The sequence below is a fragment of the Branchiostoma lanceolatum genome, chromosome 9 (assembly GCF_035083965.1).
Source record: "Branchiostoma lanceolatum isolate klBraLanc5 chromosome 9, klBraLanc5.hap2, whole genome shotgun sequence".
Lineage (NCBI taxonomy): Eukaryota > Metazoa > Chordata > Leptocardii > Amphioxiformes > Branchiostomatidae > Branchiostoma > Branchiostoma lanceolatum.
This window is the reverse complement of record NC_089730.1, coordinates 11,521,090-11,535,827: the sequence shown is the minus strand read 5'-3', so window position 1 is coordinate 11,535,827 and position 14,738 is coordinate 11,521,090. Positions and strand designations below refer to the sequence as shown.

Genomic DNA, 14,738 nt, shown 5'->3' with positions numbered 1-14,738 from the left:
ATGACGTATCAGCAGCCTTAAGCTAAGGGATTTTACCATCCTTATTATTCTCCTCAATGGGCGAGTTACGCTACAAGCCTCAAACTAATCCCATGATGAAAGATGCCTGGATTTTATTACCCATATCTACGATGCTCTACAGACAGAAACGTGACATTAAGTATTCAAAGTCTTTCACTAGAATCGTTTTAAGATTTACACAATCTGAGAATAGATTGCAGCAAACAAAATGTGCAAATATCTTTCTACCTGCTAGCCATGTCTTGTTTCGTTAGGTATGCAATGGCATGTAGTTATGTTCGAATGCCCGTGAAACAGCCATTACGCGCTCGTATTACACACGAAATCTGAGTGATACTGTAACTTACAACAGAAGCTTATAGAGTACAAACTAATAGAACATCTGCAGACAAACGAAACGGTTCATGCTATTAAACAAACTCGGATCCATTTCACGTACCTGATACATGTGACGTACATATGTTATTTTTCCCCAAAAAGATTTAGTCGTCAATGACTAGTCATGCAAGAAATATTCGTCTGAAAGCAAAATATCAAACTCCGCAATATCCACGACCGCAGACAGTTAACGCAATTATTAAACAAACTTGGGACAAATTCACGTACCTGGCACGTATAACGTCATGCTTTTTACCCCCATCAGATACTTCAAGATTGTAGAGGTCATTGACTATTGCTAGTCACGCAAGAATGATTACTCAAGCAACTGGATTAAATGTTGAAACAGTCAGATGTTTCAGACAGCATCCGCTATCTTTCGTCAGTGACTGTAAATTGCATCCAGTTGCTTGAGTAACTATTTTTGGCGTATCGTATTACCTGAATGTCTAACCTTCATCAACGTTTGTCTGAATAACTAAGATACATTGCCATGCAAAACATCAAACTCCTCCGCAATATCCACCACCGCAGACGGTAACGCAATTATAAAACAAACTCGGGTCTAATTCACCTATCATGTCATGTCATTTTCCCCCAACAGCTACTTAAAGATTTAAGAGGTCATTGACTATAGCTAGTCATGCAAGAAATGTTTCTCTGATTAACTTAGAAACTTTGCCATGCAAAACATCGAAATCCGCCACCGCAGACGGTAACTCAGGTTACCGGTGGATTTTCCCCCCGTCCCTGTCCTCGGTGCTGAACGGCCTTCGTGGTCGTGTATTGATTTTGCCATTTCGAGCAGAACGAATCGTGACCTTCCAAGGACCCTTCGGCTGTCACAGCTATCCGTCCTTAAATCAGCGAGGCATCAAATTCACGTCTTCTGTAATTGCACCCGCTAGGGTTATCGCGACAAGTTGGTCTCTGGAAGGTAAAGTGTATACTCCCTTTAGTAAGAGACACTGGAATTGAATATGAACACTGAGAAAACAAATATGCAAAAAGGGAAGTATATAAACTTAAAGGGAAGTATAAAATTGTACTTTGAGTATAAAAGCAAAGTATTACGTATGTATATTTGTATACCTAGCTTTGCGTATTAAAGTAAACGTGTCTTGATTTCTTGCTGTGTAAAGTGACTGTTGCTACATTTTTGTTTCATAACGCGTATTCCCTTATATACATGCAGTTTCTGCAAAATGTATATTCTGCATAGAGATATTCAGAGGGAGTTAATGTAGAGCAGTACTCACTAGTGACTAGACAGTGCGGGGATGAAAGATAAGAGAAGCTACAGTAACTTCTACTTGTACAGTAACAGATCTAGATAACCACGTTTTACAACAAGAACCCTCAACGCTGAACGGTTGTACAGTTTAATGTAGGATTACGTTGTAAACTGCCCGGCCCGCATTACGATAAATGGCCTCTTAATGTGAAAATCACCACAGGGTACAATATATGGTCCATCAGAACGTTTCCTAAATGGCCCCTGGTGTTTACATACAGACCGTTAGATTACTATATAATTGCAGACCTTTCTTTGGGATTTTCGCTCTACATTTAATGACTTCATCCTGAAAAGGAATGACACAACTGGGAAGGTAAACCGCCCTTCCCCGTTGCACACCAGTCTAATCTTCCGATACAGTGATAGCAGTTCAGCTGTTTATGGCAAAGCCGTAGACGTCGTCACAAGATTAAGTTGTAAAATGCAAATCAAACCCTTGGATTTTGTTCAACATTGAAATTGATATCGCCGCAGGGAACAGTACATTGTCTAATGTATAATACTACAGGCATAGAACTTCATTATTAAGAAATATGTATGAAGCGCTAACCTAAAGTTGGTATTCGCCTTGAAAAGAATGACCGGTCTCTCTGGTGAGGATACTACCTTGGGGAACAATGCAACGTCCATCCAGAAACCTCAGCGGTCCCGATGCGCATTTGGAGACTGTAAAAGTCACGGAAGGATTGCTCTATGATGTACGAAGCTAAATCTAGGATCTTATTCAACCGTAACCGTAGCCTTCATGTACTATAATTGTATTGTGTATATCATAACAGTTCATCGCCAACCATATGGTAGTAAAATCGTATCAGGAAAATCTACTCTTTGTGACATATTTAATCATTAATTCTTTGATGCTGCTTTAAATTGTTTATCTACATTCAAGCTGTCTTGATGGTATTGATTACCATGTTTAGTGCCTGTGGAATAGGCAACTTTAAACAAGCCAATTGAAGAGCTTGGCGTAGCATATGGGGTAAATTTTACATGTAGTTAACAGATATATCGTCTTTGCTGCTAACAGCAGCGTTAACAATATTTTCTCAACAAACAGAAGGGGCTTCCCTGTCCATGGTGCTGAACTAACATTCGGTCTGCAACTACTGTCTGCAATCTTGGCCACTCCTTTAGTGTTTCAAATAAAAAAACTAGCGGCTATGGTCGGTTCTAGACAAGTAAAAGATAAAGCTCATTTAACTTTAAGTCATTCCTGTTTGAACAAAGCGTCACTTTTTTTCTTGGTTTAATTTGTGTTCAATGGCCCGGTGTCTTATGCAGACGTCCCCCGCGCAATCTCCCACCCACCACCTCTCTTAAGGTTAGACCGTCCGCCTACGCAGAGCGCCGCCTTCATTTATTTCCGTTTTTGTTGGCGGCTTTGGCGGTGATGGCTTTGGTGACCTTCCCGTGAGTTAGAGCGTGTCGGCAAACTTCAGACGGGAATGAGGCAGGGGTTGAGAGCACGACTTCGCCGGCTGGACGGTCTTAACAAATAATCCAACCGTCAACATAACTCGTGAGAATGACGCCGAACCTGTGCAAGGGGAAAGCTTTCAATCCAAAACAAAATTGCTGTTAAGCAATAGAAGTTACCGTAAAATCCCTATTTACGTACGCACCCCTCCTAACGTACGCAACCCCAATTTGGGGACGATTGCAGGCCTGACTCAGTGAGTTGAAACGTTCAGGGGAAAACCCCTCCTAACGTACGCACCCCCTCTCCAGCATTTCTGTGGATAGTTAGAGGTTGACATGATCATCCTTCCGATGATGTTTACCGACTTAAAGCGTTACTGAGGAAATGTTTCTGGGTAGAAAATGTCAAACAATTCAAATATATGTATTATTTATTATTTATTACTGATTGATTGTGTGGTAGCATTCCATACTTCATTTGCATGAAGATTTACCGCACTCTCAAGCTGATATGCAATTTTTCCGAGGAAGAACCCCTCCTAACGTACGCACCCCGACATTGGCGTCGGCCTGGAGCACCTGCTTGTGACTTGAAAAGTTTAAAAAGTGCGTACGTAAATAGGGATTTTACGGTACCATATGTTGTGTCTGATACGTTTGTTGAGCATTGAAGTTAGTATAGTCAATGTAATCAAATATAGTCTATCATAGTCATAAATAACATTTCAAGCAGTACATGTCAGACACCCGAGGAAAAATAAGGGTTTTAGAGTCTAGAGTCATTTAGAGTACATTTAGATGCTACATGAATTCTATATACCGTTGTCTAAAACGTTTTCTGGCAATTCCCAACATTGACGCCATCTTGAATAGTGACGTTGCACTAACTAGCGCAGGTATCTCACTAGACTGCGACTTATTGCGCCGAATTATTCCGGCAACTTTGCCATTTTTACCCAATATTCCCCTCAGGGCAGTGACACACGGACAAAATACGTGACCCCTATAAACAAAACGGCCGCGCCAAGAATGTCACATTCTCAGTTTCGGCTCCAAATCAGATACAAATTATCAAAATTCATCAAATAAACATTTTCAGTCATAGTGCCATTTTGCCAATTGCGATATTTTTAGAACTTTTGAAACAATTCGCAATTTCAGGCGACAAAGTGGAGCCGTTTGTCAAATGTCTCGCAATTTGGCGCAATTTGACGCAATTAGGCGCAGTCCAGTGTGATACCCGCTTAACAGACCTCCTCTTGTTCCCAGAAGGCGCGAGGTCCGGTGACCATCTCCCCCAGCCGGACGTCCATCAAGTCTCACCAGAGCTCGTCAGAGTCGTCGGGAACACCGCTGGCAGAGGAGTTCTGGGTACCGGTCCTCAAGTCAGGGGGAGGGGAAGGTAGGGACTTTTCTTTTATTGTCATCGTTTAGATTTAAAACTTTATGATATACTGAAATACCTTTGTTTCTCTTTTGTAAAATACTTCAGTTTTCCCATCTCCGAAACGTAAACAGACTGTTACAAGATTTCGAAACTCTTCTTGTAGTTTCGTATTTGATATGCATTTTTCCAGGCTAAAATGACTGGTATTACACCATATCTAGTACAGGTATTAGTACCTAGACGCAAGACATGTCAGCAAACCTCATGACCAATCTATTCTATTTAGTTGAGTAGCTTTGGCTCTCATCGAACATTAAGCTAAGTTCACGTAAAGTACTTTGTACCCACGATTAAGCCATATATTTAGTTCTGAATCGATACGTTTCAAAATTGTCTTATACATCCCGCTATCCATCAAATCTCAAGACAACTCCGTAAGCTTTGGTTCATCGCTGGTTAAGTTAGATTTATCCTCCTGTTGCCGCACGGCGGTATATAATGTCTCTTACAGTCTGGACCGAAGCCAATGTAATCTATTATGTGCGGTTTTCCTGTAGCTGTGGGGAAAGGTATAATGGTTATTTAGTCTGCAGCAGGGCCGACTTGAACAGTACATCCAAAAATAAACTAATGAAGGGGATACACATATGGCTGTTAATGTAGTGAAACAAAGTGGGGATGAATAATCTAATGCCATACCGGTTTTTCTCTCAAAGTCTACATGCCCAGAGTTGCCATGATGGTCGATTACTTGTGACAGTTTGTTTATTATAAGAGCCAAAAGAGAGAAAAAACTGTAGTTACAAATTACAACTCGTCTAAACCATGAGCCATGTCTGCTGTTATTCGTCTTGGCGCTTTTAAAAAGATTTATCCATAAATCCAGATATGCAGTGAAATGGACTATATACACCGTAATCCTCGTACCCATTTAACGTTCATTTGACCGCGGAGTAAAGTAGCGGCGCCGGTTTAGAATCTGTCTCCTCGCGCTCTAGGAAAAGCTTCTGTGACACGGCTGTCTACTTACATTAGAAGGCAAGCTATCTCTGTTGAGAGGCTTTGGCCACCGTCTTTCCGACAGTTTCTAGATAAAGATGAACGCCACTGGCGCAAGACAAGCAATTCGGGGTATCGTGTTTAGCAATACGTGTTCGCCTTCGAACTCTAAAACTCAAATATTTTTTTTTATCTATTCAAAAGCTTCTCATTTTTCGGATGCCACATCATTTCACAGTCGTTATTTTGCAAGAACAAATAAAACATACTTTATTATGCGTTATGACGTTAGACGTGTACAGCAAAAAAACGCTCTAATAGATCACAAATAAAGCTTGTCATAATTTGTCAAGCGCTCCGCGCATACTTTGTCCAACACTATATGTCATATGTTAGTCTAGGGCTCCAGGCAAGGCTTATCACTTCTGCCCTATGGGATATGGCATTTCACCACTAACCAAAACTGGCGTTACGTTTTGATTGCCATTTACTTACGGCTCGACTCTCCATCTTCTGGTTACGACGCGCTCTTACAGTCACTCCCTCTGGAAGTGGTACGACAAGTCTGACCTTTTCAGATTACAGGAAGAGCTCCCTCAGATAGCGCCGTATAAGTAATGCCTCGCCAGAAGGAAATGTATCATTTGTACAGACCTTTGCCCACAGGGGGCTGTTGTAGCGTCTGTAAAACACCAGCTTGCCCGGCTCTCATGCCCGAAGCCTAGCGGAGGACTTGCAGCATAAGGGATACATTATTGGCGATAAAACGGTGAACTGAACGGATGTAGGATTTCGGACTGAACTGTCATCATAAAAAGGGATGCAATAAAAAGTAGAGATGAACGCATGGACGATTTTGCAGTAATTTCCTCTGTCCCAACTTTTGGAATTATCTTATAATTATGTCAATTATTATATCATTTCAAATTTCCCAAAAGGTCACACATCATCTGCAATGAGAATGCCTGAATGACGTCATAATAAGACGCAAATTCAGTACTATCTCACCTAACCACCCTCCTTTAATAAAGCAGGACCCCTATCGCTCGATTCGTCGTTGGCTCGCTCGCACAGCGTCCTCTGCGCTATTGCTTGAGATGAGGTTTAGCACACCTCTGATTGGCTGAAGCTGTTTTAGTGACGACGGCGCCAGAACCGTGTCTGCCGTCGCTGAAGAGCAGGGCCCCTACGCGAGCGAGCCAACGACGAATCGGGCGATAGGGGTCCTGCTTTAAGGAGGGTGCACATCCTATCTTCCATCCTTCTTACAAGTAAAATTAGATCCACTCAATTCTTATTCCTTGAATTCAACATTTTCTATCCTATGAATTGGTAACGTCAGATAAGAGCAAATAGCATAGGTTGCAAATAGAACTATGACAGTAAGTATAAAAGTTTATAGCTGGAAGCCTGTGCTCTCACAAACTTCAGCTCTTCCCTGAAGACCAGTGACATTGCTGTTGGTAAGCTGCCACAAGTAGACATGGTGTCACTGAGGTCGCCTGCAGGGCGGTGATGCGAACTGACACTTTAATGCTTGGGCTGCAGATCCCTACAGGCAGTATCTGTCATGATGTTCTGCCATGGTTGTGACTCTCTGCACTTATGGCTTTTCTCTGAGAGCAGACGTGTACACATGACCTCCCCTTATTGGACAGGGTCATCGCGCATGCGCGTAGAAGTGTCGTCGTCATGGAAAATTCATTTCTCCATGCACCAATATCAAGTACCGCATCAACGTCAAGTGCTGATATGTTATCTACATGATGTACATGACACTAGAAACAGTTGTCATGTCGTTGGTATTCTGTCTAAGTGATATCAGGTCGAGAGGCTGTAGGCGCTCGTTGCGTTGGAAAAACAGTCAATTGGTGCCCCAGAGTCTCTTTTGGCCCGAAGTATCAATTTTATTAGCTGTATTATATCCACTGTCTATTGATCGTATCAAGGACTTCAATGTAACGCCCTTGATCGTAAATAATCTTGATTCCTTCTTTTATGAATCAGAATCTAGAAAGACATCTGCGTTTTCTTTCATTGATAGGTAGACAATCTTGAGCTTTCAACTATTTAGTTGCAAGGAAAACTGGGAATTTGTTATCCCTGTCTTTCCGTTTTAGTGTCTTGCACATTTATTGTGCATGTGAGTGGTAGAAAATGTGCCGAGTGAAATTCAAACCACTCTGCTGTGTCCCACCAGGCTTTTGTTAAAATGTCATCAATACTTCACTGAACACAGCATACATAAAGGAAAAGGAAGTGCTTGCGTGTGTTCGGAGATGTGCTTGATGATGAAGTGACCATTCAGGTTGTTCTAAATGGGCGAAAGTCACTTCACATCAGCGAAATCCTACTATGAACTCACAGGTGATGCATTGATAAAAATCCTCATGGGCAAAACACAACTTCAGACGCCATCTTTGAAATCACCTCAACAGACTGCATGATACACATCTAACAGTTTGGTCCCACAGGCTCTTTAAAGTAAGGTCCATGCAGCCTTTCTTTGAAGGATAATAGCAGAATCCATCAAATACAGCTATCTCCGCGTAGGGTCTTACGAAATGACGTCGTTTGGGGCACACATCACTCTCTCGTTTGCCGAGGCTTAAGGATGTTGTCAAGTCGTCCATGCGTGACGTAAAATGGACGTAGTAACAAATAGGTACGTCTTAGATCGGGTACATCTACAGTCCATCAACTGGGTAGCTGGGAGCATCTTGCAGCTGGGATGCACTTAGTGGTGCGGTTGCTTGAGAAACGGAGCGGTTTGCATTCAAAGAATCATGTGTAGACGTAAATGATACAGTTCAGCTCGGATGAAACTTGAAACCATGATTTAATCCTAGTTATAATGTTAGCAATGAAGGCTGCAAGTAAAAAAACTAAGAAAAGCAGGTAGAAACAAACCATTCCAATATTGTGTATTCGCGCCCTGCTTCCTACATTGTTTCCTGACAAACGGTTGTTCAGAAAAATGAAAATAGACATGAAGTTGACCAACTGAATAGCTGCCGAAAGAGTAGAAACCAGCACGAGGAACCACCCCTTACTGTTCAAAGCCTAGTCTGGTCCAAATAACCACAAGCTCATAGTTGTAAAGATTCTTTGGATTCAATTTTGTTTGTTTGCAAAATCTGTATCTATCTGTTTCATCAACTGCCACTCTTATATGAAATGTAATTAGATGTGCGTTCGGAAAACATCCAAGAAAGGAAATAGATAGAATAACCCATGCATCATTATTATAGTTTCACTAAAAAGGAAATCAGTTTGCCATTAAAAGTATAGGACTGGAAGTTTTGTCGATGATAATCACTTCTTGGTTAGATTAACATTTCACACTTCCGTCGCATCTCGTATAACTAATTTTCACATCTCAACCAATTCATTTCAAGCCCGAATAACTATGTTAAAGATGGAATCATTTGTCGAACAGTTGTCCCTCCCAACGGTGACAGTCATTACATCTCGCTTCTCCAATAAGGAGAAATGTTACAGCAAAATTGATCGACAGAAAGAGCAGACGAGATTCTAACATTATATACATAAAATTGATTAACGTTTCGCAATGCTTCTCCTACAGTGCTTGGATCAAGTTGTAAGATACTACTCGCGGGAATTTCTTGCGGGGGCGGCTGGAAAATTGTTTTAGACACATCGGAATTTGTAATTCGGCGATATCTATGTATCAGAAATTGGAGTACAAGAAAGGATCACGAAAATTATACCGTGATAACTGTTCAAAAAGAAATGTATTCCTTAGTGACTTTGGTGACGTGGAAAAAACTGAATACAAAACTTCTGTGACTAATTAACTCTCTATCCCATTAACGGAAACGACTTACCACCTACCAAGATTAAAGTGTAAAGACTTTTTGACTGCAAATCCACAATCTGCGACGCGTGCCTCGTATAATTGTGTCCATGTACAATCCATTATCATATATTCTCCGTATGGATTTTATCAATGACACATGTACTTCTGTAGCAATTCAAGTGATGTAGAGGAGTCTGCGGCGGCGGCGCTGTGCGTGATTCGTGTGCAAAATCCGTTCCTTCCTAATGGATTGGTATGAAATTCGATTTCTGTGCAAATTCGGGAGAGTTCTGGGAAAGCCAAAATCAATTTGCAACAACTCCATGTTTTAGCATATCCATTTTGTTGAAAACTTCTTCACGCTAAAGTAGTTCAAATGGCCCTCTAAAACTCATCAAAAGACGGATAAAATTTTTCAACTTGAAGATGTAACATTGGCCTCTTAAACGACCTCTATATCCTCCTGAGTTAGTCTTTTAAGAAAGTGAGGTCTTGAACATGCTGTTACACGGATAGCTCTCATGAAAGTTATCATGTTTCTTGCCATTAGGGGGTACGAGTGCTGTGGAACTGGTTGGCAGTCAGGTCCAGCCCTTCAGCAGACGGCGTCCCTCCATGTCTGCACGGCTGGAGAACTCCAGCTTCGACCCCAACTCCGAGATGTACAAACGACTGGAGATGGTGAGTCGTCTGATTGGTTAATCAAAGCTTGGTCACGTTACTTTGCAATCACATGTTGCATAACGTGACTGTCACGTGACACATCACGTGATTATCACGTGACAAGTGTGCACGATCTAAGTTTTTTCGTGATACTAGTAAGTTGTACAGTCGTAGCGAGGATGTTGTTTTCAATAAAACGTATACATGTACGTAGCGTACGTTTAGACTGTATCAACATGTGACAACTTTTGTCTAGGATTGTGCGCGATTTGATAGATGCTACGGAAACATGCCTTGATATATGACTATTTGATAAAGGCTCTACAAGACGTGGTGTTTTATATTTTATTTCTAGATAAAGACCAAAGAGCCTACCATAGAGTACGCAGGGGAGCTGCACTTCGCTCTGCACTACAACAAAGACATGGGCATCCTCACCATTCGTCTGATCCAAGCACGTGACCTCCAAGCGCGAGAGTTCAGCGGCACGGCCGATCCCTACTTCAAAATCTCGGTCCTTCCCGACGAACCCAGAACATTGCAGTCCAAAATACACAGGAAGACTTTAGACCCGGAATTTGAGGAGAAATTCGCTTTTGAAATTCCGCCTACAGACCTGCCGAATAGAACGATACGATTTCTGTTGTTTGACTATGACCAGTTCTCGCGAGACGAGTGCGTGGGTCAGGTGCTGCTACCGCTGGAAAACGTGGACCTGAGCGAACGCGTGGAGCTGTGGAAAATGATCGAGTCTTACAAGATCAGGACACCAGAGGTATTTATAGGAGACTTCCAAGGGTGGCAAGTTTGACAAATAAGCCTCCACTGTCTTCCAAATCTCACAGGATCTCATTGCTATCGTTTCATAAAGCCTACCCATGTATTTTCGTTAGGCTCGCATGTCTTGTCGACATATCTGCAACTCGGTTGTTTTCTTTAAAACCTTGTTTCGGCCTTAGGCATTTTGTGTTTCCTTGCTGATATTGCGCATGTAACCTTGAAAATATATTTGCACATCTATCCGGTGCCGAGGATAAAAGGCGCTTGGGAAAATACATGCGCTCTTGAGTACTTAAACCCTATGCAATGTAAGGTCAGGACAAAATTGCATATTGAATATCGAAATCAGTCTAAATTTTCTTCGTGATATGAGGCCAATGGCAACAGACAGAACGTCAATTTCTAATTGGGTCATCCTGATGACGATAAATCTCATCCACCATGTATCATTTCTCTTAGATTTACTAGAATGACGGGAAGTGGGGAGTTTTGCTATGCTGACCTCTATTTGTAAGACTGAAGCGGATATCTCACTGAAACTGCGACCTGTTGGCGACATCGCTGCGGCCGAGCGATTTGACAGAGCGCGCTCAGCGAATTTCATCGATAAAAACGAATCTTTTTACGATTTGTGCGTTTTGTTGTCTTTCTAGCCATACTTGAACGTTTTGCATGTCATGGGTAACATAAATCCAATTTAGGTCGCAGCGAGGTCGCCAACAAGTCGCAGTCCAGTGAGATATCCGCTTTAGTCCTGTGGTTAACTATATATTATTTTACTGTGTGGCGAAAGATGGAAAGAACCACTGTCGCCCACACACTATATCGACCCAGAGATTACATAACACGCCAGTCTTGAATAACACTGTTGCGTGCCTCGATCGATCGAAGAATAAGAGCTTTTAAAACGTAACCACTTTTTTAGTAAACCAACCGCTGTGGAGGAGTTCCAGGCACTGTTTCATTATTCTAACATTTCTAGGAACCTTTCTGTTTTAAACGAAGGAAATTGTTTTGTTTGAATGTTTAGAAGAAGCCTGACCTTGGTGACCTCCTGATGACGGCGTCCTACCTCCCCACGGCGGAGAGACTCACCATCGTGATCCTGAAGGCACGGGGGCTGGAGAACACGCCGCAGAACAAGAGACCAGGTGAGATGCTCGTGCCACTTGCTAGGGCCCCCTTTGTACAGGACGGAGACTGTTGGAAACCCGATCAGCAACCACAAATCATTTTTCATTGACATCATTGTGGGACCTTGGAGATATTTGAGAGCTACTGATTGACCGTTGAGGGAGATTCGTCGAACTTGTGAACCCTCAACGCGCTCTAAGAGGGTATAAATGGGTGCATGGGATGATAAACAAATAAAGAAATAAAGGCAAAGACTTGAAACTCTAGGACAGGACAAATTGCATGCAAAGAAACATAAAGATTAATCATGAGGGATATTGTTATTTATTCATTTCCTCGAAAAATATCTCTGAATCCACAGAAATTATGTAACAAAAATAGCACATTGCCACGATTTCAATCCTTGAAATTTGAAACTGTCTAGAATATTTGAGTTCTACGCCTCCATGCCTCGCATTCAAGCAAAGAACAATTCTTGGGGAACCAACAGAAACATTGAATATTGAAAATACCTCCCACTACATATGGGAAAAGTTGACAGACGAACTTACACGAAAGCTGCCATCAAGTCTTTGAAAGGGCACTTCGAAAATTCACTGCAAAAACCTCCGCTCATCTCGTGCTCGTACGTCAGAGTTAGGATAATGGTTCTTTTCCGATGGTCATGATTGATTTTTTTATCTGCGTGACGAAACTGTTTCCAGTGCACCATCAGAAAGCTAAAAATGAACCACTTTTAAAGGATGAGCTGACCACTCACCTGCCTTCTGACGCAAAAAGGCTCCGAGAGCGTTAAGGGACGATATGGTGTACATTTATGGAAATAGTGCTGACGTAGGTTGTAACGGTCTCTGAAGGACAGAACCTTTTCAAAATGCCGTACAAGTACCACCTGCCTTGGTAGCCACCTCCGTTGCTATATACAATCTGACGTGTTTTCTTGGAGATTAAATGGCTATGTCGTTAACACCTTGCACTTTCGTTGGGGGATGCCGTTCTTTGATATATGTATTTTGCCAGGCTCTTGTCGGCTTTTCGTCTTAATGCTCTGTGGGGTCGAGACTTATAGTGTAAGGGCAACACGATGCTAGGAACACAAAGGTGCTGGAAGGTTTAATAAGCCATGTACAGTTAACGCGCTCTCAAAAAATGATGTACATGTCATGAAGGTTGATAAACGTTACCTCATCGAAAGACGTAGGTGAAAGTAAACGTTTTACCCTTCGGAGTAAAGCAGATCTGAAGCAGCGGGGATTTCAACAAGGTAACATAAAAGTTCAGGGATAACAATATCACAAGTATTCCCTCAAGCTGATCTGTCTGCATAAAATATTTCAAAGCACCATCAATAAACTCGCCCCTACCATTTATCATCATAAGAAGTATGCTATATAATCCTACTAACAGTCGTTTTGAAGCTTCAGATGGCCCCACGCCCATGTAAATATTACTTCATGGTCGGCTGATGACAGTTCATCCGTACATGTAGATCACGGATTGTATAACTTTGACTCTCCTCTTAGGCACCGCTATCAATTCTCTGCTCTGGCCTTAGGTTTTGTGAGTTTCCAGGTGACCCTTATGTGATTTGTGTCGGCAGCGTACATTCACAAGCCGTAAATGAACGCCCACGTCAACCCATTGGCAACAGAACGAATGTAGGCACCGCTATCTAAACTTTACAAAGACTCGGCTCCGTGTCTAGCGATAGGGCCATTTTCCTTTTGTGACAGTCAACTCCTATATATCAACACACTGTCCTTTTCTTGTTTCTTGAATCTCTAAGATTAGTTAGAACGAAGTCGTGACATCTTGACTGTTTCTTATCAACCCTACTGGCACTTTACGTCTTTGAGTAAGACAATTCGAGGCACTTCTTAATGCCTCGCGATAGTGAGCAATATTTCGTACGAACACATTCGCTTTGTGTAAGGTACCCTAAATGGGTAGGTAGGCTTTAGATAGACACACCTCTTACCAAACAACAAGTATGTTGTATTTTACACTGAAGAAGAGATTGAAATGGCAACAAGTATTTCCCATTTTACGGCGTTCGCTTGGTCAGTTTGAATGGAATACCAAAGAATGACATATCGTGGGTGCAAGTTAACGTATATCTATAAGTAATAGCTACATTCTGTGATGGGTTAGACATATATAGGCCTACAGCAGAGTTTGGGCGTCATTGGTATAATACATGCCCGGTGAAGTACCGTTCATTTAAGCCTACGTATCCTTCTGACAAAACACCGCTGACGTTTTCCGAGCACAGCCATTTATAACATCTTTCAGACCATATCTAGCTTTACATCGCGCTCTGAAACAGATGCTGTTAACAGCAAAGCTGTCATTTCGTAGAATTCACAGTCGTAAATATATATTTCGAAAGGATGTCTAAAACCTATCACCTCATTCAAAGCAAGTTTTTACTTTATCTACCCACTTACATCACGTTGTATGACTGACACTTTTAACAGCCATAAGTGGTCGCTTCGGGAAATCTTAAGTCGTTAATATATATTTAGAATGGACTTCTGAAAGCTATTATCACTTTTAACACACAATTGGTTTTATCTGCCCCATTACACGATGCCACAAATGAAAAATCACTTTCCAGGCAGACAGTTTCAAGCTCGTAAATATAAATCTTGAAAGGAATTCAAAAGCCCTTTTCTCATTCAGCACAGGTTTGGCTTCATCTGCTTCTAACATTTATTCTTTGTGGCAAAGTTGTTCATCGAATAGATGGCCATTTCGCAGAATCCAACACGTCGTCAATATATATTTTGAACGGAATTCTAAAGCTGCCGCCGCTTTTAACGTCCATTTAGCTTGATGTA

The 14,738-nt window shown here is 41.7% G+C and overlaps 1 protein-coding gene across 5 annotated transcripts in view; it reads left to right on the top strand.

Moving 5' to 3' along the window:
- LOC136441903 (synaptotagmin-5-like) overlaps nt 1-14,738 on the top strand; it is a 33,031-nt gene that overhangs the window by 15,296 nt on the left and 2,997 nt on the right. For 4 of the 5 annotated variants that reach the window (XM_066438459.1, XM_066438457.1, XM_066438460.1 and 1 more), the window contains exons 3-6: nt 4,385-4,517; nt 9,872-10,002; nt 10,340-10,759; nt 11,795-11,915. In XM_066438459.1, coding sequence (XP_066294556.1) covers nt 4,385-4,517; nt 9,872-10,002; nt 10,340-10,759; nt 11,795-11,915 — 805 coding nt within the window. The remainder of the gene's footprint in view (nt 1-4,384; nt 4,518-9,871; nt 10,003-10,339; nt 10,760-11,794; nt 11,916-14,738) is intronic. The other variant, XM_066438458.1, reaches the window with a different exon arrangement.